Here is a 23952-nt window from a genome sequence, read left to right on the forward strand (position 1 = left end):
TGATTAGATAGAATTTAAAGAATGAAGGAAGAGTGAGGTGTTTCTTACAAAACCCAGTTGTTTAAGCTGGCCTCAGTGGGGTGGGTTTACATGTAGTGCCACTGCCCATCCATGCCCATGTTCATACCCATGCCACCCAATGGCCCTGAAATGAGAAGAAAAACACTGTTTAAGACCAGCATTATGATAGAGCATGCACAAAATGGCAGCACATCACTGTACAGGTGTTTATAGTAGCTTCAACTTTGAATTGACAAAGAAAGAGTATCACTGTACGAACAGAGAGTCATATTTTGTTTGGGGGGGGTGCTTGCATTGCGGCAGGCAAAAGCAGAGGCTGTCACTTTTCCGATGAGAGGGAGAGACAGAGAGAGAGCCTGAGCTGGTGTGTGAGGTGGTGCAGTGCCAACTAGATAGTTGGGCTGACCTCCACCTACAATGTGGGTTCTGGAACCAAACTCCTGGAGAGCATGTCTCTCGGCTGACCTGAGAAAGCCTCGGGGACCCCTGAAGAGCTGCAGGCAGTGGCTGGGGAAAGGGACGTCTGGGCTTCTCTGCTCAAGCTGCTGCCCCCGCGACCCAATCCCCAGAGAAGCGGCAGATAATGAATGGATGGTCATCAGATCCCTCTCTTTACCTGAATGACACTCGGGTAAATAGACATGGTAATCCCAAATGGGCAGTTTGGGTTAAATGGAAACGTTTGGTGGACCCTATCCGCGAGGTCTTCAACTTGCACCTCCTGGAGAATTTTTCTTACATACCTGGGGAGGTTGGGCACATGGAATCTGAAAGGACTATGTTCAGGATCTCCATTGCAGATGCAGCTTCCAAGAGCTGTGGCCTGAGGGTTGTCGGTGTCTGTCGTGACAGTAACCAGAGGACACCAGTGGTGAGAGAAGACAACAAGCTAAAGAAGGAGGTCTTTTGGGTTTGGTTGTCCAGAAGGTCACCTGAAGGAGCTAACAGGTTCCACGTGGCGTTGGTGGTTGTGAAACTAAACGTGGGTGTGGGAGGATTCGGTGAGGCCATGGGGAAGGACTTTTAGTTGGCCTCAAGGATATTCTGGCACACTATTCCACAACTCAAAAAGTCACTGCTCCTCTGCAACAAAAAGAGTCAGTTGAGATGGTTGTCTCCCAGGGACACCCCACTAGGAGGAGGACAGGGGAGACCCAGAACACTTTGGAGAGATTATACAAATCCCTTCTAGTCTGGAAATACTTTGGGATCCCCCAGGAGGAGCTGGAGAGTGTCTCTGAGGAGCGGGATGTCTGGGTTTCTGTCCTGAATCTGTTGCCTCTGTGACTTGACCATGGATAAGCAGAATAAAATGGATGGATGGATGGATGAATCATCACTTCCTTTATTTGCACGATTATAATAATTCTCACTGAGCTGCAGAGATAGTCAGCTTTTTAAAAAAAGATATCTTAGGAGCTCTGGTCACTGCATGAACAGTGCTAACAGAAAACCTGACACACAACTGCAAGGCTCTGCAACAGCATTTGGCATACTACATCATACTGACTGCAACTTACAATGTAATTTCCTGATGTACCATGTAATTCCTCCAACTATGAAATACTTCCGAGATCTTATCAGCATTTAAATGTAGGTACAGGGGAACAAAGGATAGGAGAAACCAGTCATGCTGTAAGTATTTGTAAGTTGTGGGTGCCTATAGCATAAAGCATTGGTAAATGCCTGCCAAATCTGACCAGTGATGACATGTTTAGCCGCATGTCCTCATTCAATCGCTGGTTGTCTAGATGGTGTCCAGCAAACAATGTGGGCTACATAGATAATTGGCAATGTTTCTGGAGAAAACCTGGTCTGATATGGACGAATTTATTAGTCATCCAAAAACATGACAACCCAGGGTTGAGACCAGGATGCAGAGTTGTAGTTTAACACGCATCTCTGCGGCTTCCCACCTGATGCTGCAATCAAAAAACACAAAAGGAGCAAATCCTCTTGTGCAAAAAAAAATGTAAAACAAAAACTTTAACTGAACAAAAACATCAAACTATTAAATGTGGGTTGCTGAATATTAGATCTCTCCTTTCGAAGTCTCTGTTAGTGAATGATTTGATCTGTGATCATCATATTGTTTATGTTTCTGTATTTATCAGACGCTTTTATCCAAAGCGACTTACAAATCAAGATATAACAAGCTATACAAAATCTAACAATAAACTACATAAAAGAAACCCACTAGTCCGACTATGTCAGAGGTGACAGAGTAGAGATAGGGTGCAGGCATAGAAGGAAGTGCAGAAAGATAAAGTGCAGAGATAGAGGGGGTAGGGAAGTATAAGGTAAGTGCTGGGATAGGAGATGCTCTCTGAAGAGCTGGGTTTTCAGGAGCTTCTTGAAGATAGACAGGGACGCCCCTGTTCTGGTAGCGCTCGGTAGGTCATTCCACCATCGTGGGACGACACATGAACAGAGTTTGGATTGTCTTAGGCGTGGTGTAGGAGCTGCTAGACGACAATCCTGGGACGACAATATTGATATATTTTGTCTTACAGAAATCTGGCTGCAGCAGGAGGATCATGTTAGCATTAATGAATCAACTCCCTCTGACTATTTAAATGTTCACGTTCCTCCAACCTCAGGCAGAGGAGGAGGAGTGGCAGCTATCTTCAGATCAGGGTTACTAATCAGTCCTAGACCCAAGATTAGTTTTAGCTCTTTTGAATCTCTGATTCTCAGTTTTTCCCAAAGTGGAAATCACAAAAACCTCTTGTGTTTGTTGTTGTGTATCGTCCACCTGGCCCTTATTCTGAGTTTCTGTCTGAATTCTCAGAGTTTTTATCCCAGTTAGTGCTGAGTACAGATAAAGTCATTGTAGTGGGTGACTTTAATATTCATGTAGATGTTGAAAATGACAGCCTAAATATTAACTTTAATTCTATATTAGACTCTATTGGATTTTCTCAAAGTGTTCACAGACCTACTCACTGCCTTAATCATACCCTTGACCTTGTGCTGACTTATGGCATTGAGAGTGAACAGTTAACAGTGTTCCCTCATAACCCTGTCTTGTCTGACCATGTTTTAATAACTTTTGAATTTACATTACTTGACTACACGGTTTCTGAGAAGAATTCTACATATAGAAGGTGTCTGTCAGAGAATGCTGTAACCAGATTTAAAGAGTTGATTTCATCATCCTTTTCTTCACTGCCATGTGCTGATATGACAGAGGACGGCTACCTAAATTTTACTCCAGTAGAACTTGACTCTTGTTGACAGCACTACAGCTTCAATGCGTACAACACTGGACAATGTTGCCCCTCTGAAAATGAAGGTAATCAGTCAGAAGAGGTTGGCTCCTTGGTATAATCCACAGCTGCGTTAAAGCAGACTGCAAGAAAGCTGGAGAGACAGTGGCGTTCCTCTAATTTAGAAGAGTCTCAATTAGTCTGGAAAGATAGTTTAATAATGTATAAGAAAGCACTTCGTAAAGCTAGAACTGCTTATTATTCATCATTGATAGAAGAGAATAAGAATAATCCCAGGTTTCTTTTCAGCACTGTTGCCAGGCTGACAAAGAGTCCGAGCTCTGTTGAGCCATGTATTCCTTCAACTCTCAGCAGTGATGATTTCATGAGATTCTTTATCAATAAAATTGTTTCTATCAGAGAGAAGATTAATGGAATCCTTCCCACTATTATCACTGATGTATCATCAAGTAGAGCAGCTTTAGAAGTATCTTTCGAACCTGAATTGTATTTAGACAGCTTCTGTCCAGTTGATCTTTCTGAGCTAACAACAGCAATAGTCTCTTCTAAACCATCAACTTGTATGTTAGACCCAATCCCAACCAGACTGTTCAAGGAGGTTTTCCCCTTAATTGATACTTCCATATTGGATTTGATCAATCTGTCTTTGTTGACAGGATATGTACCTCAGACTTTTAAGATTGCTGTAATTAAACCTTTACTTAAAAAACCTACTCTTGATTCAGAGAAGTTGGCTAATTATCGACCCATATCCAATCTCCCTTTTTTGTCTAAAGTTCTTGAAAAAATAGTTGCAGTTCAACTTTGTGATCATTTACATAGAAATAATCTGTTTGAAGAGTTTCAGTCAGGATTCAGAGTGCATCATAGCACAGAAACAGCACTGGTGAAAGTTACCAATGATCTCCTGTTAGCTTCTGATAGCGGACTTGTTTCTGTGCTTGTCCTGTTGGATCTCAGTGCTGCATTTGATACGATGATCACAGCATTCTGTTACAGAGACTTGAACATGTTATTGGGATTAAAGGAACTGCATTAAGCTGGTTTAAGTCATATTTATCTGATAGATTCCAGTTTGTTCTTGTAAATGAAGAATCTTCCTCACACACCAGAGTAAGTCATGGAGTTACTCAGGGTTCTGTGCTTGGACCGATTTTTTTTACTTTGTACATGCTTCCATTAGGTAACATTATCAGACAGCATGGCATAAATTTCCGTTGTTATGCTGATGATACTCAGCTGTACTTATCTATGAAACCAGATGAAACCAATAGGTTGGTCAGACTACAAGCCTGTCTTAAAGACATAAAGACCTGGATGACTCAGAACTGTCTGCTTCTAAATTCAGACAAAACTGAAGATATTCTCTTTGGACCTGAGCGCTTCAGGGAGAAATTATCTAGTTATATAGTTACTCTAGATGGTATTTCCTTGGCTTCTAGTTCTACAGTGAGGAACCTTGGAGTTATTTTTGACCAGAATTTATCATTTGACGCACATATAAAACTGGTTTCTAGGACTGCCTTCTTTCACCTTCGTAATATTGCTAAAATCAGGAACATCCTGTCTCAGGGTGATGCAGAGAAACTAGTTCATGCATTTGTTACTTCAAGATTGGACTACTGTATTTCCTTATTATTGGGCTGTCCCACATATTCTCTGAAAAGCCTCCAGCTGATCCAAAATGCTGCAGCCAGAGTTCTGATGAGAACTAACAGGAGAGATCATGTTTCTCCAGTTTTAGCTTCTCTTCATTGGCTCCCTGTTAAATTCAGAATAGACTTTAAGATTCTTCTCGTCACATATAAAGCTCTCATTGACCGAGCTCCATCGTATCTTAAAGATCTCATTGTAAGGTATTTTCCTAACAGAGCACTTCGCTCCCAAACTGCAGGTTTACTTGTTGTTCCCAGAGTTTCTAAAAGTAGAATGGGAGGCAGAGCCTTCAGTTATCAGGCCCTTCTCTTGTGGAATAAGCTGCCAGTAAATGTCCGGGAAGCAGACACCCTTTCTACTTTTAAGATTAGGCTTAAAACTTTCCTTTTTGATAAAGCTTATAGTTAGGGATGGCTCAGGTAATCCTGAAACATCCCATAGTTAAGCTGCTATAGGCTTGGACTGCTGGGGGGCCTCATCTGTCACACCTTTCCTCACTTTGCTCTCTTTTTCCCCCTGTTTAATTTCTCAAATGATTTTATGTCCATGTGACATTATTGTGGTTATTAACTTGTGTTTCCCTGTTCCAACAGGTATCCTTTGAATGGTGTTATGGTGTTTTTCCCCCCTCTTTTCCCTCTTTTCTGTCATCTCAAACCCCAGCTGGTCGAGGCGGATGGCCACCCTTCCTGAGTCTGTTTCTGCCAGAGGTTTCTTCCTGAGTCTGGTTCTGCCAGAGGTTTCTTCCTGGTTCTGGTTCTGCCAGAGGTTTCTTCCTGAGTCTGGTTCTGCCAGAGGTTTCTTCCTGGTTCTGGTTCTGTCAGAGGTTTCTTCCTGTTAAAAGGAGTCGTTCCTTTCCACAGTCGCCTCAGGCTCAGAATGGGAGATTGGACTGAAGACAAGTTTCGGTGCAATCTGTTGGTTTCCTTAGATCGAATATTATTTTTTGAATTGGCTCTATATGAATGAATTGGATTATGATTAAGATCAATTAATTGAATTCCAAATGGCTAGAATTGGACTATATTAGTTCAGTGCCTTGAGATGACAATTATTGTCATTTGGCACTATATAAATAAAACTGAATTGAATTTAATTGAATTGAATGGTGACGTATGTACATGGAGGAGTGCTTCAGAGTGAACATCTCTGTCAGCTTACTCCAAGCAAACAACAATATAAGACTGTGATCTTGGGGTTTTGGTAATTATATGACAGTTTGATCACCTCCAGGACGGAGACCCATGTGCTGCTGGCCATCAAGAACAAAGCCTCCCATTGGCTGGCCATCTGGACTGTAAGCTGTACCCTGACTTACTGTGAAAGGAGACAAAAAAGAGAACTGTCAGTGAAAAACCCACATTCTGCAATTATGTTGGTTCAAGTGTAAACATACCGCACTCAGACTGCACATGTACATTATGTATGAAAGACTTAATGTTGTCTTACACGTCCCCCTCACTATGTAGTGGTTGTGGATTTATCAAGTACTGTTAATTGCCACATTTTCTGTTTGGACTGACATATTCAGGAGGGAGAGAAGTATTCAGAAAACTGAACTCTGAATCAACTGTATCTTTACCTGCTCTGTTGGACTGATCGATCATAGGCTGGACTATTCTTCTTCTTGCATTGATGAACCTGGAAGAGATGAATTATGACGTGAACTCTTAATGAAAAATACACATAAAATGTGACTTGAATTAAATTGAAGATGAAACATGAATGAAGATTTTTTTAAGAGTACAAAGACAACAAGATGATTCCCTCAGCGCTACCTGAATTAATGGCAAGGTGAACACATGAACACAGCACTAGAACCCACATTTACTTAACAAAATAAATAAATTTAACCATCAGTAAAATGGTGCCCCTATGAACAGCAGTTCTTCATTTTAGCCGCTTATAAACTTGAACAAACAAAGGAGAGGACTCTTCATAAAACCTGTGTTTAATTGAGCATTTTGCAAGAGAGGAGTTATGACTAGATCTTGACTCATCTTCCAACTTTCAGCTGACCCTTCCTTTGATTCAGAACTTCAATCTGTGGCGGTAATATAACTACAAAGATAGCCCATGTTGTCTGTCAGGGAGCGCCTCAGTCTCCCTTACAGTAAAATGGTAAATGGACTTGTACTTGTATAGCGCTTTTCTAACTGACCACTCAAAGCGCTTCACTACATGTCGCATTCACCCCACTCACACACACTCATACAGCACGTCTTAAGGTACTTAACTACATGCTTTTTCTAATCATTCATATACACATTCATACCCCAGTGATACACTGGGAGGCAACGTGGGGTTCAGTGTCTTGCCCAAGTACGCTTTGACATGTAGCCCGGGGAAGCCAGAGTCGAACCACCGACCTTCCGATTGGTGGGCGACTGCTCTTCCTCCTGAAGAGCCTATGGAACGGTTTGATCCGAATATGCCTGAATTGCAATTCTTTGATCCTCTATGTCTTGAGCACAGATGTCTACAAAAGCAGTAGGCCTGAACATACTTTAATTTACCATGTCACATAATGGTGCTGTGAGAAAAAGTGGCCATATCTCATCTTATCCTCTTCTCTTCATCCCTAAACTGTTTTTTCTACTTCCTGTGTGTTCAGGATTATATAGAAATGTTGTAAATATCATACTATATGAAAGATAATGTAATTTGGTTCAAAGAAAAGGGAAAATCTATGTTAAATAAAATCTCTCAATACATGCATAAGTACTGCTAAAAATAAAGTCAGCTGCAAACATGGCTGTGCTGATGCATCCATATACTCTGATGGACCACATAAGCCACCCTTTTTACTTTATCCAGCCATGTATGAAAGGGATTGGTGAGTTCTGATCTAAGTTAATTATGACTATATGATTCTTAATCGGACTGCACGTGGTGTTGGTGCTGGGTACTCCAGCTTCCTCCCACCGTCCAAAAACATGCATGTTAGGTTAATTGGTGTCTCTAAAATTGTCCTCAGGAGTGAGTGTGAGCGTGTGTGGTTGTTTGCCTCCTCTTGCCCAATGACTGCTGGGATAGGCTCCAGCCCCCCTGCGACCCGACTGATGGATTAAGCGGGTATAGAAAATGGATTGATGGATGGTTGATTCTTAATCAAGACTCAAATAATTAAAGAACATATGCTGTGTGTCAAATATATATCAGATATTCATGAACCACAAACATATGACAGCAGTCATGTGTTGTGAGAGAAATGACTTACCAGTTGTTCACCTGAAGGATGGTGAGTCCTGTGTCTTGTGCTAGCTGCTTTTTCTGTTCCTCTGAAGGGTATGGGTGCTGTAAGCAACAAGAATGCTAAAATGAATGATAATAATTATTAAAGACAAAAAATAACTATCAAGGATTTAGTCTGAAACAGCTTCCATTGCTTTGGAGCTGCACTGTCTTGAGGGCCAGACTTTTATGGCTCAAGGAAAACTCCTGCTCAGGGAATTTAATCCCATTCTGTTAAGTCTCTCCAATGTCCAGTAATTCTGGTCTACGCCCCTCCAAACGTGCTGTTTATATGTTTCTGTGTGGAGGGGCATGTAAGGGTGTGTAAGTCTTCAATTCTTTTAAGATCCCTTTTCTATTCCTTATATTCGTCATTATCAGCCAGTTAGCTAGGTTGCAAAAGTTGTTTTCCAGGCAGCCCTGCATCTACCCACATTCAAAGAGTGATGTCAACATTTGACTTTGGGAACAACTTGTACAGATCAGAGACTTGTGTATGAAATTAAGAGGTTGAGAATGCTGTTGCTTGTTGACATGTGCTGCTTGTGTTCTCCCACTATGATCTTCAGAATAGAATTTAAGATTCTTCTCCACACTTATAAAGTTCTTAATGACCGAGCTCCATCATATCTTAAAGACCTCATAGTTGGATATTTTCCCAATGGTGCACTTTGCTCCCAAACTGCAGGTTTACTTGTTGTTCCTAGAGTTTCTAAAAGTAAAATGGGAGGCAGAGCCTTCAGCTATCAGGCCCCTCTCTGTGGAACCAGCTGCCAGTTTGGGTTCAGGAAGCAGACACCCTTTCCACTTTTAAGATTAGGCTGAAAACTTTCCTTTTTGATAAAACTTATAGTTAGGGATGGCTCAGGTAATCCTGAAACATCCCATAGTTAAGCTGCTATAGGCTTAGACTGCTGGGGGGCCTCATCTGTCACACCTTTCCTCACTTTGCTCTCTTTTCCCCCATTTAAATTCTCATATGATATTATGTACATATGACATTATTGTTGTCATTAACTTGTGTTTCCCTGGTCCAACAGGTATCCTTTGAATGGTGTTATGGTGTTTTTCCCCCTCTTTTCTATCCTCTCAGCCCCCAGCTGGTCGATGCACATGGCCACCCTTCCTGGTTCTGGTTCAGATGGAGGTTTCTTCCTGTTAAAAGGGAGTTGTTCCTCTCCACAGTCGCCCACTCGTGCACACTCAGGTCGGGAGATTGGACTGAAGAGAAGTTTCGGTGCAATCTGTTGGTTTCCTTTGCAAGGATATTGTTTTTTAATTGGCTTTGTATGAATGAATTGGGTTAGTTAAATTTTGAAATTAATTAATTGGATTTGATTGGATTATGATTACAATGAATTGAACTCCAATTGACCTGAATTGGACTATATTATTGAAGTTCCTTGAGATGGCATTTGTTGTAATTTTGTGCTATATAAAAAAAAACGTAATTGAATTGAATTGAATCTGATACCATTTTGACAAAGAATTTTGAGAAAGAACCTTTCTATCAGCTTTTGGAGACATTTATTGACAGGACACATATTTTGTGTATTGTATGCAAATTAAACAACTGAGAGATTACACTATGTCTAAGGATAATTGGAACTAGAATTGAAGAAACGGACATAATATTTTGTGAATCCTAAGCTATTGTACCAAAGAGCTCCTGCTTATCCCTTCTGTAGGGCCAAGAAACGGTAGTGCTGCCTGTGATCAGAGGCGTCTGATGCTGACTTCTGTTTAAACCCCAGTTTACTGTTTGCACTCGCCTTTCAATTGTCTTACAAGGAAACAAAGAAATAATTATTTTCAAGATGTGTTAGGAAATTTTAGCCTGGTCTCAATCCTTAGGCATCATATCAGATAAATGTTGAGTGATATATGTAAACTGTTGTAGAGCAGATGGAAAAAAGTTTAAAATTTATAAAAAGCTAGAGCTATATGTAGACTATCCAGACTGAATCTGATTGCTTTCCCTTACTGTAAGGTGCTGGAACAACCATGCTCTCATTATGTTTGTAGCCACTTTGGGAAAGATGCCTCGTTTCTTCTGCCTCTTCTTGTCATGGTCATCCTCATCTCCTGTGCCTGGTGAAGCCAGACTGTTGTTGAGGCCATCACCTATAATCAGACACAAGAGGAGTCCTGTTATGCCAATACTTAATATTATACTGTTGCCTTCATTCTCAGCTGACATGCCTTAAAAGGACAACAGGAGATGTTTACATTTCTCTGCAGTGCAGCAGCACATGATTCTTCCTTGCACCTCTGCTCGACTCCCAGACCACTGGACAATGAAGGGGGGTTTGTAAGTGGAAGCTCAATAAAACAAAGCTATTAATTCAATCTGAGCCATGCATTTGACATGAGGTAATGACTGCTAGAACTATGCGCTTTACAAAAAATAATGATCGCTCAAAGAGCAGCCTGATTCAGTGCTGTGTGATCTCTGTTTGAAATAAGACTAATGATTTCCTGAAGTAAAAACAGGAAAAAACAAACTGTTTGGCTGTGAATGATTTCAGAACTGATGCATTTGTTTGGATTTCAGAGGCAGAATGTGGGGGTTTGGGTAGATCATTAGAGTGTGAAACTATCATGCATACGATCACGTGTTAACTGTCTCCCACTTCATCCAACCCTTTCCCTCATCAACAGTATCTGAGTTGGACTGTGTGGAGTACACAAAGCATAATTTCATGGCAACCCAGGATCCTGCCATCAGAAATATCTCTGTTTGATTTCAGCAGGAAGCAGACATCGATTGAGGCAGGAGGTTTCTTTTAAACAGAAATTTCCGCCCCTACAAGCTAACTTGCTTTATCTAGCAAGCAAAGGGGCCCTCCTTTTTACTCCCTCTCTGCCATCAATTGTGTATCAGCTGAGACGATTTGCTTTTAGCAGTGGTGGTTATTTTTCTTGCCCTCGGGGCAGAGAAGTCTTGAAAGCCTGCCTAGAGGGCATGTGAATAATGTATTTGAGAGACTCCTCCCCTGAAGCGGGACAGGAAATCTACTTTTCTTAAAACTTGTCTTTTTGTTTGTAGAGATGCATCAATCAAACACAACTATGTTAACCATATTTATGCATTAATATTTCAGTTAATGACTCCATTCTAGGGTCGACTCCATTCTAGGGTCAGCACCACTGGGGTTATAGGATTTTTATGGTTGGTATCCAACTTTGAGTCATAGACTAGTATATTCACACTGCCTGTCACTGTTCTTTGTTAACTTCCATCTCCCCTAAAGCCTTTGAGTGAACTTCTTTTTGACCAAGTGTTTTTAGAAGAAAGGAAGCTGCATTTTGATTTAGTTAAAATAATTTTATCCAACAAGATCTCAAGCTATAAGGTAGGCCAACAGTGTTCTAAGTATTGAAAGGGGCATGCCCTTGTTTGGACCCCGAAATGCAGGCTTATGACTGAGTGAAATACAATACTCCATAGTCCATCTCATGTCTTTGTAATCTCTATAGTTAGCTTAGATGCTCACAGAGATTGTTGACAACTTTTAATAATAATTACAACCACGTCTCCACTGCCAAAGTAACAACCAAACCATATTTAACCAACGCCATAAGTAGAGTTAAAACCTTAAGGTGGGTAAAAGACAATCTAGACTCATGTTCAATCAAGAGTATTCAAGAAAAAAATTATTACAATTTGAACTAAGTAAAAAGCAAATAACTTTTAAAAACTACCTATGTATAGGCAGCCCAGTGTCATTGAAAATCGTGATAATGTCACGTAAGTTACTTTCAAAGTAATTTGTTGGAGTAAAACATCTGATTTGTGTGTTTAACTGAGGGAGGGTTAGGGTTAAAATACACAGCAGCCAGGAATCCAGGAAGAGGATGTTTTGATGTGATACTTTCTTCCAGGGTATGTTGCAATGCAAGTCAAGATCTTCCTCACCTTAATCATGACAAGTTTAATACCTAACCTTAACAAAGTAGTTCGTTCTGTGAAATGAAAAAGCCAGTGAAAGTCCAAGGAAACGGTGACAGAATGCCAATATAACATTTCAAAGTGAAGCTAGTTGAAAACAACAGCAACTGAATAAAAACATTACATTTTAACAGCAAAGTTACAAGAAAGCAAGAACAACAAAAGACAGACAATTCAAGGAAAAGTTATTTAAAGACACTGGTGATCATGGCAGGATGAGATCTCAAGTCTTCCATTTGGCAGCTGGACGTGTTGCACCATCCTACAGCCACTCAGACTCCACGTGAACGTTTTAGTTTATTTAACGTGACACCTTATTTAAGATGTGACATCTGTTACTTTTGTGTTCAGAAGCATTGAAAGAAAGTAAGAAAGAAAGAACAATTGTTCAGTTGAACTATATTGAAGGAGGGCGATCTGCTCTTCCATCAGCCCCTAATCCTCAATACCATGCTGTGGTCACCTCATCTCTTCTCCTCTCATCACCCCCATTTCTTCTGCCCCAGTGCAGAAATCCCAGATCTGCCTTGCAAAGCCGCAGGGCAGATCCTCTGCTACAGTAATTGCTTCTGACTGTTCCCTTGCAACTCGGCCAATCTCATCAGAGTGTGACAGCGGAGTCTCAACCTCATACAACCATGTAAGTTGTCTATGCCCTTCTTCATCTTTGCATCCTACTTTGTTTTTACCTCTTACTCCTTTTCCGCTGCCTACCTCCTCCTTGATAAAACACTCAGTTCTGTTAGAGTTTGCTGCTAAATTAGAAGGAGCTTGGAGTTGTATCACTACATATTCTATGTCTTGTGAAACATTGCTGATGCTTCAAAAATTTTGGTCATACTTTATTTAATTCATCTATGTTTGTTAACAATTGTTCTTGTTGGGGGGCTGTACTGTGTTGTAGTGATTAGCACTGTATCCCTGTCTCCCCACAGCAAGAAGGTTCCTGGTTCTCATCTCAGCTGGGTTCTTTTTGTGGAATTTCATGTTTTCTTCCTGTGCAGTTGTGGATGTTCTCCAGTAACAGTAGCTTCCTCCCTTCATCCAAAAACATGCATGTTAAGTTAACTGGAGTGAGTGTGAATGGTTGTTTGTCTCTGCGTTGACCCTGCAATGGACTGGGTGTACAAGGCCTTAAACCTGATACCAACTGGGATAGGGTGAAATTGAAAATCTGCCAGAACTGACCTCAAGAACTTCACCCACAGAGTCACACATATGCACCCCCTGCCTACATTACTTATGCAAAGCTAGTGTAGTCTGCCTAATGAGCTCAGCAGGGCCCTGATCCATCATCAATGACACTTCCAGACTCCTCCTGTTATATATTACACATGATTCACAGCTCTCACTGGGACACACTGAGGAACTAATATAGTGAGACATGGAGAATCCTCTAATGTGATACAAAATAAGAAGCTTTTGCTGTGGAGATGTAACTATGTAAAAACTACATATTACAGTAGCAGACAGTTTAACTGCGTACTGTACATTTATCCATCCATCCATCCATTTTCTATACCCGCTTAGTCCGTCGGTCGGGTTGCAGGGGGGCTGGAGCCTATCCCAGCGGTCATCGGGCGTGAGGCAGGGTACACCCTTGACAGGTCGCCAGTCCATTAATGGGCCACACTAACGCATGTTCTTGGACGGTGGGAGGAAGCCGGAGTATCCAGAGAGAACCCACGTATACACGGGGAGAACATGCAAACTCCACATAGAAAGGTATTGCACATCTAATTTTTTTAAAAGATTTTTTTTGGCACAAGTGGCCGTTTTCAACAGTGGGAAAGAGAGACAGCAAAGTAGGGTGAGAATGAGGAGTGACTTGAAGCAAAGATCCACACAGGTCGACTGGCTGTGACGAGGACTTCTACCTTGGAATGTGTGGAAGACAGGACAAGAAGGTCTTCCGCCCAACTAGTTGAGTTGCATGGTGCTCCCCTTTACATCTAATTTATATATTTGCTGCAGCAAATATTAACCACAGAGGTATAACAATATTAAAACTGTGTCACCCATACCTTATGTGATCACTATCTATAGTGATTTAAAAAGCAGTTCCACAGTCCTATATTCCTTCATTCTAATTTCAGGGCCTGGATGTGACCAAAAGATGCAGCATGTCCTGTTCCACACATACCATTTGTCAGTGGAAGTGTGCAGGATCTTTATGAACCATGCCCACTGTCTTTTGTCATATTTGGGTCTTTGTGGTGGATATTTCAAGCCCCCCCTCCCTTTCAAAAAATTCCCAAGCTGAACCCTATTTAGTTGTAGTCGACATCAGTCGACCCTATGATTTCTCAAAGATTGCCTCAAAGACAGGCTTCCTCTCCACATCACACATCTGTCAAGGCAACAATTAAAAGCTGAGCACTTGCAGAAAAGAAGGCAACCATAAGACAAACCACAAGTCACATTGTGGATAATAACCTTCCTGTGGTTTGGGGCAACTGTAGCTCAGGAGGAATAGCAGTCGCCCATCAATTGGAAGATCAGTGGCTCAACTCTGGCTTCCCAGGGCAACATGTCAAAGCATCCTTTGGCAAGACACTGAACCCCACGTTGCCTACCAATGTATCCATTGGTGTATGAGTGGTTAGAAAGCACATAGTTATGTATAGACTTAAGACATGCTGTATGAGTATGGGTGAATGTGGCATGTAGAGTTAGAAGCACTTTGAGTGATCAGTTAGACTAGAAAAGCGCTATACAAGTACAGTCCATTTACCATTTTGCAGGGCACAAATCACATCTCCACATCTATAATGTTCCCAAATGACATTTTAAAAGGTTTCACCAGAAACCTTGCCACTTGAATGGGGAGAACATAGTCACTTCCTGTTAGGACTGTCATTTAATAATTCTAGCAACAGACAGCTGTTGGAGAATCTCTCAACCATCTTCAGTTGTATAGTGATAGTTTTGTTAAGTCTACATTTGATCAAAAGTTCTTCTGTAATTGAACCACTGGATCCACTGAAGTTTTCAAATAAAAATGTTGCTGTGTTGTGTTTGGGGCATTTTCATTTACATAATAAAATCCCCAAAAATATAAACCATTCATGATTGATATATATTCAGTGTTCATCAAGATGACACAGCTATAAAATAATAAAAAATCTGTTATCATAAATATTTTCACTTAAATCATATTCACTTAATATTATTTAGGATTAACTGAAATGTCTCTTAACATTTAGTGATGACATTTAGTTTTTCCAGTAAAGTGGCTACAGTATGGTAACAGTTTGCCAGCTCCAAGCTCTTGGATTCAGGGAAAGACTGGGCACCTCGGCAGAACTCTGGCAGACATTACAACACTGCGGACCATTGATAACTCTGAGAAAAACCTCACCTGACAAAACATCTCTGCAGCATTGCTGAAGAGGTATCACATCAACACAATCTGTTGTCCTGCACACAGTTCACAAATCTATGGAAATGATTTACAAAATAAAACATGGATATCTAATCAGTGTGCATAGATGACTCATCTATATGCATGAGTAACACATCCTAGTGTCTGGTTAATGAACAGTTGATTACACTGTAATCCAGGTTCTCTGACTGAAGAGATTATCTCCGCTCTATATATTCCATATGTACTGAGGTTCTGTAAGACACATAGCAAAGAACCACAGCAGACCCAACTTCTCCTACCGGAGCATATAATAGAGTTAAAAAAAGTTATCAGAGTTATCAACCATGTGTTCCCACAAAGTGGGAGTAAAGGTATTTACAAATATACATGATTTCCACACCCATGGCCTTGGTAAAAGATGCCACTGAGGCTCAGCTGGCCCTGCCAGCCACTAAAGCCAACTATGAACGGGTGGAAGGCCAAATCTAAAGCCAGCCTGGTGAGATGCAATAACAGCACTCCGAACCATATCTAAACTTCTCAACAGATCCAAGGTTTTACAGACACACACAAATATACCAACGAACAGACCACAGTTTGTCAGGTTGTGTGACTGAGAAGGTGGTTAGCAGCCAGGAGCACCACAGTGGACAGTACTCTCACTGTTTCTCTTTACTCTGTATGCCTCACACTTTCATTACAACCCAGAGTTCTGTAATCGTCAGAGATACTCAGGTCTCCAGTCCATCACAGGTCCAACACAGAGATATAAAAGATGCACAGTCACTCCTAGGGACAATTCAGAATCACCTGTTAACCTAACATGCATATAATGGACTGTGAGAGGAAGTTGGAGAACCCAGAAAAACCCACACATGCACCTGAGGAAAACACAAACTCCACACAGAAAGAACCAGCAACCTACCTGCTGTGAGAAGACAAAGCTAACAACTACACACTGTGCATCTGATGCTGTGTACAAGGGACAAAAAAAACTTTACCAATTTACTTTACTTGAGCCCATCAGAAAATAATATATATTTTGTTATATTTTTTTCTGTTTCTGTGAATATATTTTTTTTAAATTAACATTTCTCAACTACTGTAACAAAGCAACTTGCTCTTGGTTACTTATGAAGCATAATTTTCTTCATAGATTTCTTCATTCATGCGTGCTTTTTGTATCTAACATAAATCTATAATGCCACAATGATCAATAAATTAAATCTTTATACTTAAAAGGACTCACTGGACCTTTTTAGTGCCTCTACCAAGATCCACACATTTGAACAATTTTTTTGTCAAAGGATTCTTAGGAACAAAAGGATGTAATTGTCCATTCTAACCTTTCAGTTTGTGTGTTTGACTCCCTGTCAAACACAGACTAAAAATCCTGGGAGAAGCAGCAGGTAGCATGCAGCTGCATCCATGTCTAAGATCATTCTGTCCTCTTCTTCTCCTTTGTCCCTCATACATTAAGTACCCTCTCCATACATCCCCATGGGGGGCATTCTGCACCCCTATCCTCTATGCATCTTCTCCAAGTTCAATAGGGCATAGACCTTGGGTTTTCCCCCCATTGTTGTTTTAAAAAAAGCCTAAAGGAAAGAAGCAACAAAAAATTCAGACTGTGGCCTGTGACCTCTTCTATTTGAGGATAGTAAAGATTGACCAAAACAGTGTTGTCCCAGTCTTAAATACATGTAAGGTGGAGTAAAGAAGCTACAATTTGTACAAATGTGCAAAGTATTGTACAATCAAAATGTGAAATTTTCTCTAAATCCTCTGAGTTTCTTTGGTCTTGCTAAGCATCCTTCTATTGTTCTCTTCAGTGCTGTAATCGTTACAACTTGATGGGGAGAAGTGGAAAGTTGCTTTAAAGTCTATTCTATTTTTACTGCAGCCAAAGAAGAGAAAAACAAAAACAAGCCATAAAAACCTTCACAGCCTTCACCAGAAGTGACATTAAAGGAAGGAACACTTGGTGACACAAGAAGGATGAAGGCTGGACAAGAGAAAGCACACAGTTACATTATCCATGTGTTGTTGCATATATCGATAGTCTGTATCAAAACCTAAAGTTGCTCTTCCAGCTAATATAAGTCAAACTGGACATTCACAGTTCGGGAAAATGTCAACAATGGTAGTTTTAATCAATTCAAGAAAAAACAAAATGATCAGACCACCTAACTGTCTGAACGTTCTGGATCCTGCATTACTGGGCTTCAGGGCCATGTCTCAGAAAGAAGTCACAACAAAGTCAGAGCTTTACATAAAGGACACAGGAGGCCTGTGGGCACTCTTACCGAGTTCACTGGTGTTGTCACCACTCTGGGAGATGTGTCCTCCACTGGATGGTCCAGGGGTGCCCATAGAGGGTGTGGAATGAGCATCATCCATGTCTCTCCACGATACTGGGTTCTGAGAGGTCAGAGAGTGGTCCACACAGCAGGCAATGGGAGATAAGGAAATAAAGCAGTAGAAAAGAAAAGAAGGAAGTAAAAAGGCATGGCCAGGTTGAGTTTCTACTACACAGTTTTGCAAAGATACAGACAGCTTTGTGGCATGATAAGCAGAAGCTACAATGAAATTGTCAAAAGTGTTAGACAAGAACATTACCATTCTGTCCAGGGAAAGGAGAATAAAGAGTTTTAAAAAATGTTGAGTAACCCTGCATGCAGACCCTCCTATGTCCTCACTGTTTCTGTGACGAGTGTTGTGGAGAAACCCTGTATTTAATGGGCTGACGAGCTGAGCCACTCAGACAGACATTGGCCGGATCCAAACAGCAGATCTCTCTTCAGCTACTCTGTGTCAGCTGTTTGCCGGATGGTGATCAGATGAAGAGCTCAGCAGATGACACAAGAAACAATGGTACAATGTGAAAGAGGCCTCCTTAATGATGGACCCTCTTTATCTATCCTGCCATATGATAATTGCAACTCCTCAGTAGACCCAGCCACTCAAAGACATGCCATATGTGTTCATGTTTATCAATCTAATAAAATACTTTTTTTCAAACAAGACCAACTTGTGTTTTAGATTCATATGTAGACAAAGAGTGTTGAGCCAAAAACTGATGCTTGTGTTTGTTCCTCTCTGTCTCATGCTGTTATCCGTTCCATTAAATTCCCACAATAGTTGAGTATAAGCACCAGACATCAGGTGAAGACAGTTTAAATGAAAAGGTACATAAGCGTTTTTCTTAGACCTGACAATAAACTGCAAATGAAGGGATGAGTGTTCAACATAATCAAGTCAAACAGGATATGGTTACACCATTACTCACCTACTGTTTGTACACAACTGATTTATGACCCACTGCAATGTTTCAGTTTAAGTCAGCATAAACACAACATACACTTTTTAATGTGTAAGTAGGGATAAGCAGGTCTACTTGTTCGGGGTGTGTTGCTGACATCTTGCGCAGATCATTGTACAGGTTTGTGCAGGTTTAAATATACTAAAACAGATTAAAACCTTTGAAAAAACAATCAAAGTGGAGCCTAACATGAATGAAGTGTACTAACAGGTTTTTCCTAAATATAATGTGCAATAGAAGCACAGAGCTTTATGCCCTTAGTGAAAACCTACGTTATTCTTCATCCCAATTTACACACACACACTAGTCCTCACCTTGTATATAAGATTAGTCCCTCCCACAAGAGTTATGACGGACAAGTGGGGGCAGACATGAGGAAAAAGGAGATGAGGTAACAGGTATTTATCACACTGAGACATTCTTGCTTTAAAGCCAGATTTTTAAACTGACATGATTTAAATTACATAACTTCATTATCTAATCATTGATTGTTACAGCCTACTGCTGGAGTTTTTCTATCAGATAAGCAAAAAACTTGTTTATGACAAAGTACATAATTACTTTTAATTCAGTCTACAATATGGGATCAATGTGCTACTCCCTTTTCAGATGTCACAGATGCTATAAAGTCAAAGGATACATACTGATAAAGGAGATGAGACAGCACTGATTAGACAAATGAGGGTCAGGGGTACCCTAACCCAGATGAGCCTCGAGAGATATGACTGGCACTCCCATAACCCTCTCTGAAATTAGTTTTTTTTACACGTAAACACACCTGTAAATTCACACACATTTATGAATAATAAGCAAGTCAGCTATGCTCGTTGTAATCTGACAGCAAGAGCAGTTGTTTGGAAAAAGTACACAATATGTAAATAGAATATTCTCTTTGAAAGTTGCATTTTCTGGTCCAGAATTCATTATTAGGTCTTGCTTGAAAATGTACTATATTGACAGAAAAGGTTATTAATTTGATCATTTTCTGTATCACCTGTATGTACCTCATATAGTCTATTTATATCCATTTAGGATTTTTTTTCTATAACCTCACCTTCAGCAAACATGGTTTCCTCCACGAGTCACTACTGAAACACAAAAATAACTGTTTTTCACGGAGAAACTGTCATCATATCTCAAAGGGATAATTCTGTTGATGGTAATCAAACTTTTTTCTGTATATTAAACTCTGTTAATATCTCCCTTTAATCTGACTGAATTGCTGCTACATCCTAACTCTGTAGAACTAGGGTTATGGGTTTCATTTCTATCAATGTAAATGACCAATGGTACCTGAAATGTGAAGAGGCAGGGACAAGACAGAGGAGCCTATTACTAAAATCACCTCAGCTGTAGCAATCCTCCTGTCTGAGGGACCCCATGCTGAAAGTGTCCTGAGCCCAGCGGAAAATACAGTCCGCTCTATGTTGCTAATCGGCATCACGTCTAACTCATTTCCACTTTAAAGTGTGAAGAACTGAAATGACAAAGTGCCATTCACAGCCTAAATCTAACAATGATTTCAAACCAAGTGGGCATGCACTGAAACAAATCAAAGAGGTGAAAACGCGTTCTGATGGATATAAAATCTGCACTGAGAGAGTGACTCACGAGATCTGCAAGGTTGGTGGTGGACGATCCTGAGAAGTCGTCGAAGTCCGATTTGCAGATGTCTCGCTCCTCTATGACCAGGTCGATGGGCATTTTGCCTTTGAGGCAGCTGATGTAGCGGTGGCAGAAATTATCACAGAGCTCATGAACCTGCGGAACCCAGTCTTTCATTTAGATTTTCCAGGTTTAAAATGAACGCCACAAAAACAAAGAGTTACAGTCAAACAGGTAGACTGTTGGGGCGTCGAAGACAAGGAAAAAACGTCCGAAATATTTACCTTCTCTAATTCCAGAAGATGAAATCGTAGAACTTGAATCGCTTGAACCATCTAAAAAAATGTGTCATGATGGTTGTTTATTTCTTAGCAAGAAAATGTGTTTTCAGACACGTTCACGGTTATAATAATAATAATAATAATAATAATAATAATAATAATAATAATAAAAGAAACGTGTGATATTGGCCCTCGTTAGCGGGCAGCGAACACTCACCAGGTTATCCAGCTCTGGGTTGGAGGAAAATAAAGGTTTCTCAATGCGGATCTGAGGAAGGACAGAAAATGAAAAAACACGTTTTTTAAATTGCCATTATTCCTATAATTAATTGATTAAATTTTTTAGCTATACAAAGAGTACATGGCTGTTGGAGATAAACTGGAATTGTAATAACTCATCCAGCGTCAGATGATGTTGGAGTTTTTGTGGTAAATAAGTCTGACTGTGGGAGTCATGACCATTACTCTAGCTCCCTCTCTAAAATGGGCCTTTTCTCATTCCAGTATATAGCCTAAACTACAATTGTGTTCGTACCTGTTTTGCAAATACGGCTATGTCTTCATTGAAAGAGTCGGAGGAACAGACGTCCCCCCCTGCCACCCCGGGCTCTCTGGGTGTGCAGGTCGCGAGCTCGCACTTCTCAAACACTAGTGCCAGCAGAGGGAATAAAGGATGGCTGCAACACAGGCAAAATTAGGCCTTTTTCGTTGATTAGACGCAGCTTTAACATTAAAGGTGGAACAGAAAGTGTCTCATGTTGAATTTAACAGAGACGAAATTTCTCCTATAAAATACGACCGTTTCATTCACTCCAACTTTTAGTGAAACAACATTAAAATCAGCGATACCTCTGAGGAAGACTAGAATATGTTGCTTCACTTTTGTTTTTATACAGAAATGACACACAAGTGGAAATACATCTATAATCCGTCTATTAAAATTACACCCCTTAATCCTATTGTCAGAGTATCATTTGTTATAAAGAGCAAATACTGACTTTTTTTCATACCGCATATCACATTTAGGCCTCTGTGACATGTCATTCTTACTTTGTGCTGACCATTATTGATAACGGTTTCAATCATTATAAAATCTACAATGAGTTAAAACTAGCCCTGTTATTATTACTGTAATTATTGTTGTGGCGGTGTCCGCACCCGTAGATTAGATCCTTGTCTCTTTTCAGTGCGTCGTTACTGGCGCTGCCCATGCTTGCGGGCACGATGGAGTGCGTTGCATGGGCTCCATAGTGCTGCGATGGGTGAGTGGGGGGCCCGTGGTTCACGTGATGGACCTGAGTTAGCGGCCGGGTGGCGTGCGGCTCTCCATACATGGAGTTAGGGACTCCTATTCCGTCCATTGCGCCACCGTAATGAACCAGCTCATCGTACTGGGTTGAACATGGAAAAAGCAGAAAAGTCGTGATGAAAAGAAAAATTGATTAAAATCATGAGGGGAAAAATGATCTCGATTAATGTTGGTCTAATGTCTGGCAATGTTAATACACACGACATACACACGCGTATATATAAAACGCATAAATTACTTAACTTTTCAGAATGGAGCAGCTGTGAACATAGTGAAATTTGTGTGCAGCAGTTAATGACACTTCAAAAACAACTTGCTTCATCAGACTTACCCTTTGCGCCATCTCCGTGCGCAGTTTCTAAACGTCAATAGACAAGTTTGACGTTGGCGACTATCTCAACAAAATCGTTTAAAATCCAAGTGAGAATTATGATCCTATATCATGAAGCCACTTAAATGAGTGAACAAAAGATAAAAAGAAATAAAAAGGATATTTGCCCTCACTATTTGCCTTAACGTTCCAAAACACGCACTTACAACTGGCAAACGGGCTTTCTGTGATTCCTCAATTAGAGAGTTTGATCAAATGTGAAGTCACTGACAATACTCTGCTCTTAGTAGTGTCTCGTGCCCATCTCTCCCCGTAACGACACGATCACTGCCCGAAGCTGGCTGTGGAGCCAGTTATGTGTGATCTGCAGGGCGCGCTGGAATGGGAGAGAGGGGGGGCACTCTCAGTTGGATCACTCCAACACCTCCCGCTGCCCACAGGCTGCTTTGGCAGTTCGTTTTTGTCAAGCTCATTATAGATTAGAGAAATGTTTGTAGTTTAACAGTAATCACTGACTAAAAACAGAGCATATGAAAATGGACTTGTATATTAAATCAACCAGTATGGCCCACTATAATCTCCATAATAAAATAAAAACAGAAATGTCCTGTTGCCGAAAGTGTTGTGGCAATAACCGCAAATTTGTAACTCCACCATAGGACACTCGTACACTCACAGAAATAACTTTTAAGATTTATGTAAAATAATTACATGACGAAGTTCCATTTAATTTTTTTAATATTTTGAACATAAACCTACCTAATAAAATTGATGTGATGCATATGCAGTGTAATAAAGCCTATTCGTTTGAAATGCATATTCACCAGATTTATGTATTCAGTATTAATATAATTTATTTAATTTAAATGCTTATTAATCAGATTATGTATTCAGAATACATTAAGTATATTTGTTTGAATTACTTAGTAATTAGGTTACCTATTCAAGATGAATAATGTGTATGTGTTTGAAATACATACCAATTAAGCTTAAATTCAATCAAAATGTATTAGATTTATGTATTATAGTGATTAATATCCAATGAATTTTTCTATTTTCCATTCAACAATATCTCAATTATGCATACAAACAGACCACCTTGTTGATTCAACAAATTTATTAACAATAAAGTAAACCTCTTCTCTTCATCCATACACAGTGCTCAGAAGGTAGTGTAGCTATTCAACCAAGTCATCTACTGCTGATGGAACATGAAAAATGTTTTCTAACTTCAATAGAACAGAGGCAAGTTAGAACTTCGACCCCTTCCAGGACCACACCAACATCTGGAAAGCATCCACCAGGACAATCAGGATCATCACTCTCAGCTTGAAAGGTGTAGATTGCCATGGTTGTCCCTGTATTGTCTGCCTTTGCCTCACTGCATTTGATGGCCTGAAAGATGGAGGGAACAGAGAACAATGAGCTGTGTCACTCTAACCTTGACCTTTGACCTCCAAATTTTAAGCAGCTCATCATTGAGGCCAAGTGCATGTTAATTTGAAGAAATTCCCTTAAGGCACTGTAGATATAGCATTCCATGAGAATGAGATGGACACAAGTTCAAAGTCACAATGACCTCAAGATCTTTGACTCCCTAAAAGCCTGGAAAACAAAACAAAAAGTAAAAAAGTTACATTATGT

General features: G+C 40.3%; 1 protein-coding gene across 3 annotated transcripts; it reads right to left on the reverse strand.

Annotated features, from left to right (window-relative positions):
* Positions 1-86: 86 nt before the first annotated feature.
* meis2b (Meis homeobox 2b) lies at positions 87-22320 on the reverse strand. 3 transcript variants are annotated; one of them, XM_072362258.1, is made up of 12 exons: positions 22309-22320; positions 21827-22059; positions 21204-21345; positions 20886-20936; positions 20672-20722; positions 20403-20543; positions 17767-17881; positions 10126-10265; positions 8128-8204; positions 6490-6548; positions 6135-6224; positions 87-145 (listed from the first exon to the last, which is right to left on the reverse strand). In XM_072362258.1, the coding sequence occupies exons 1-12, from the start codon at positions 22318-22320 to the stop codon at positions 87-89; spliced, it is 1170 nt and encodes a 389-aa protein (XP_072218359.1). The 3 variants fall into 3 exon arrangements, with proteins under 3 accessions (XP_072218359.1, XP_072218358.1, XP_072218357.1); XM_072362257.1 differs by having other exon boundaries at positions 20394-20543; XM_072362256.1 differs by having other exon boundaries at positions 6135-6249; positions 6479-6548; positions 20394-20543.
* Between the last annotated feature and the right edge of the window lie 1632 nt (positions 22321-23952).

This window comes from Leuresthes tenuis, unplaced genomic scaffold (genome assembly GCF_036924035.1).
Source record: "Leuresthes tenuis unplaced genomic scaffold, fLeuTen1.0.hap1 SCAF_13, whole genome shotgun sequence".
In the NCBI taxonomy this organism is placed as follows: Eukaryota; Metazoa; Chordata; class Actinopteri; order Atheriniformes; family Atherinopsidae; genus Leuresthes; species Leuresthes tenuis.

Bases quoted from the DNA above. Each gene is read 5' to 3' on its own strand.
- meis2b (XM_072362256.1), bottom strand. The intron at 10,266-17,766 runs GTAAGAGTGCCC...GTCTGATTATAG, and splicing joins TGACAACACCAGTGAACTCG to GTGATGGCCTCAACAACAGT. The intron at 6,549-8,127 runs GTAAGTCATTTC...CATCTCTTCCAG, and splicing joins ATCCTTCAGGTGAACAACTG to GTTCATCAATGCAAGAAGAA.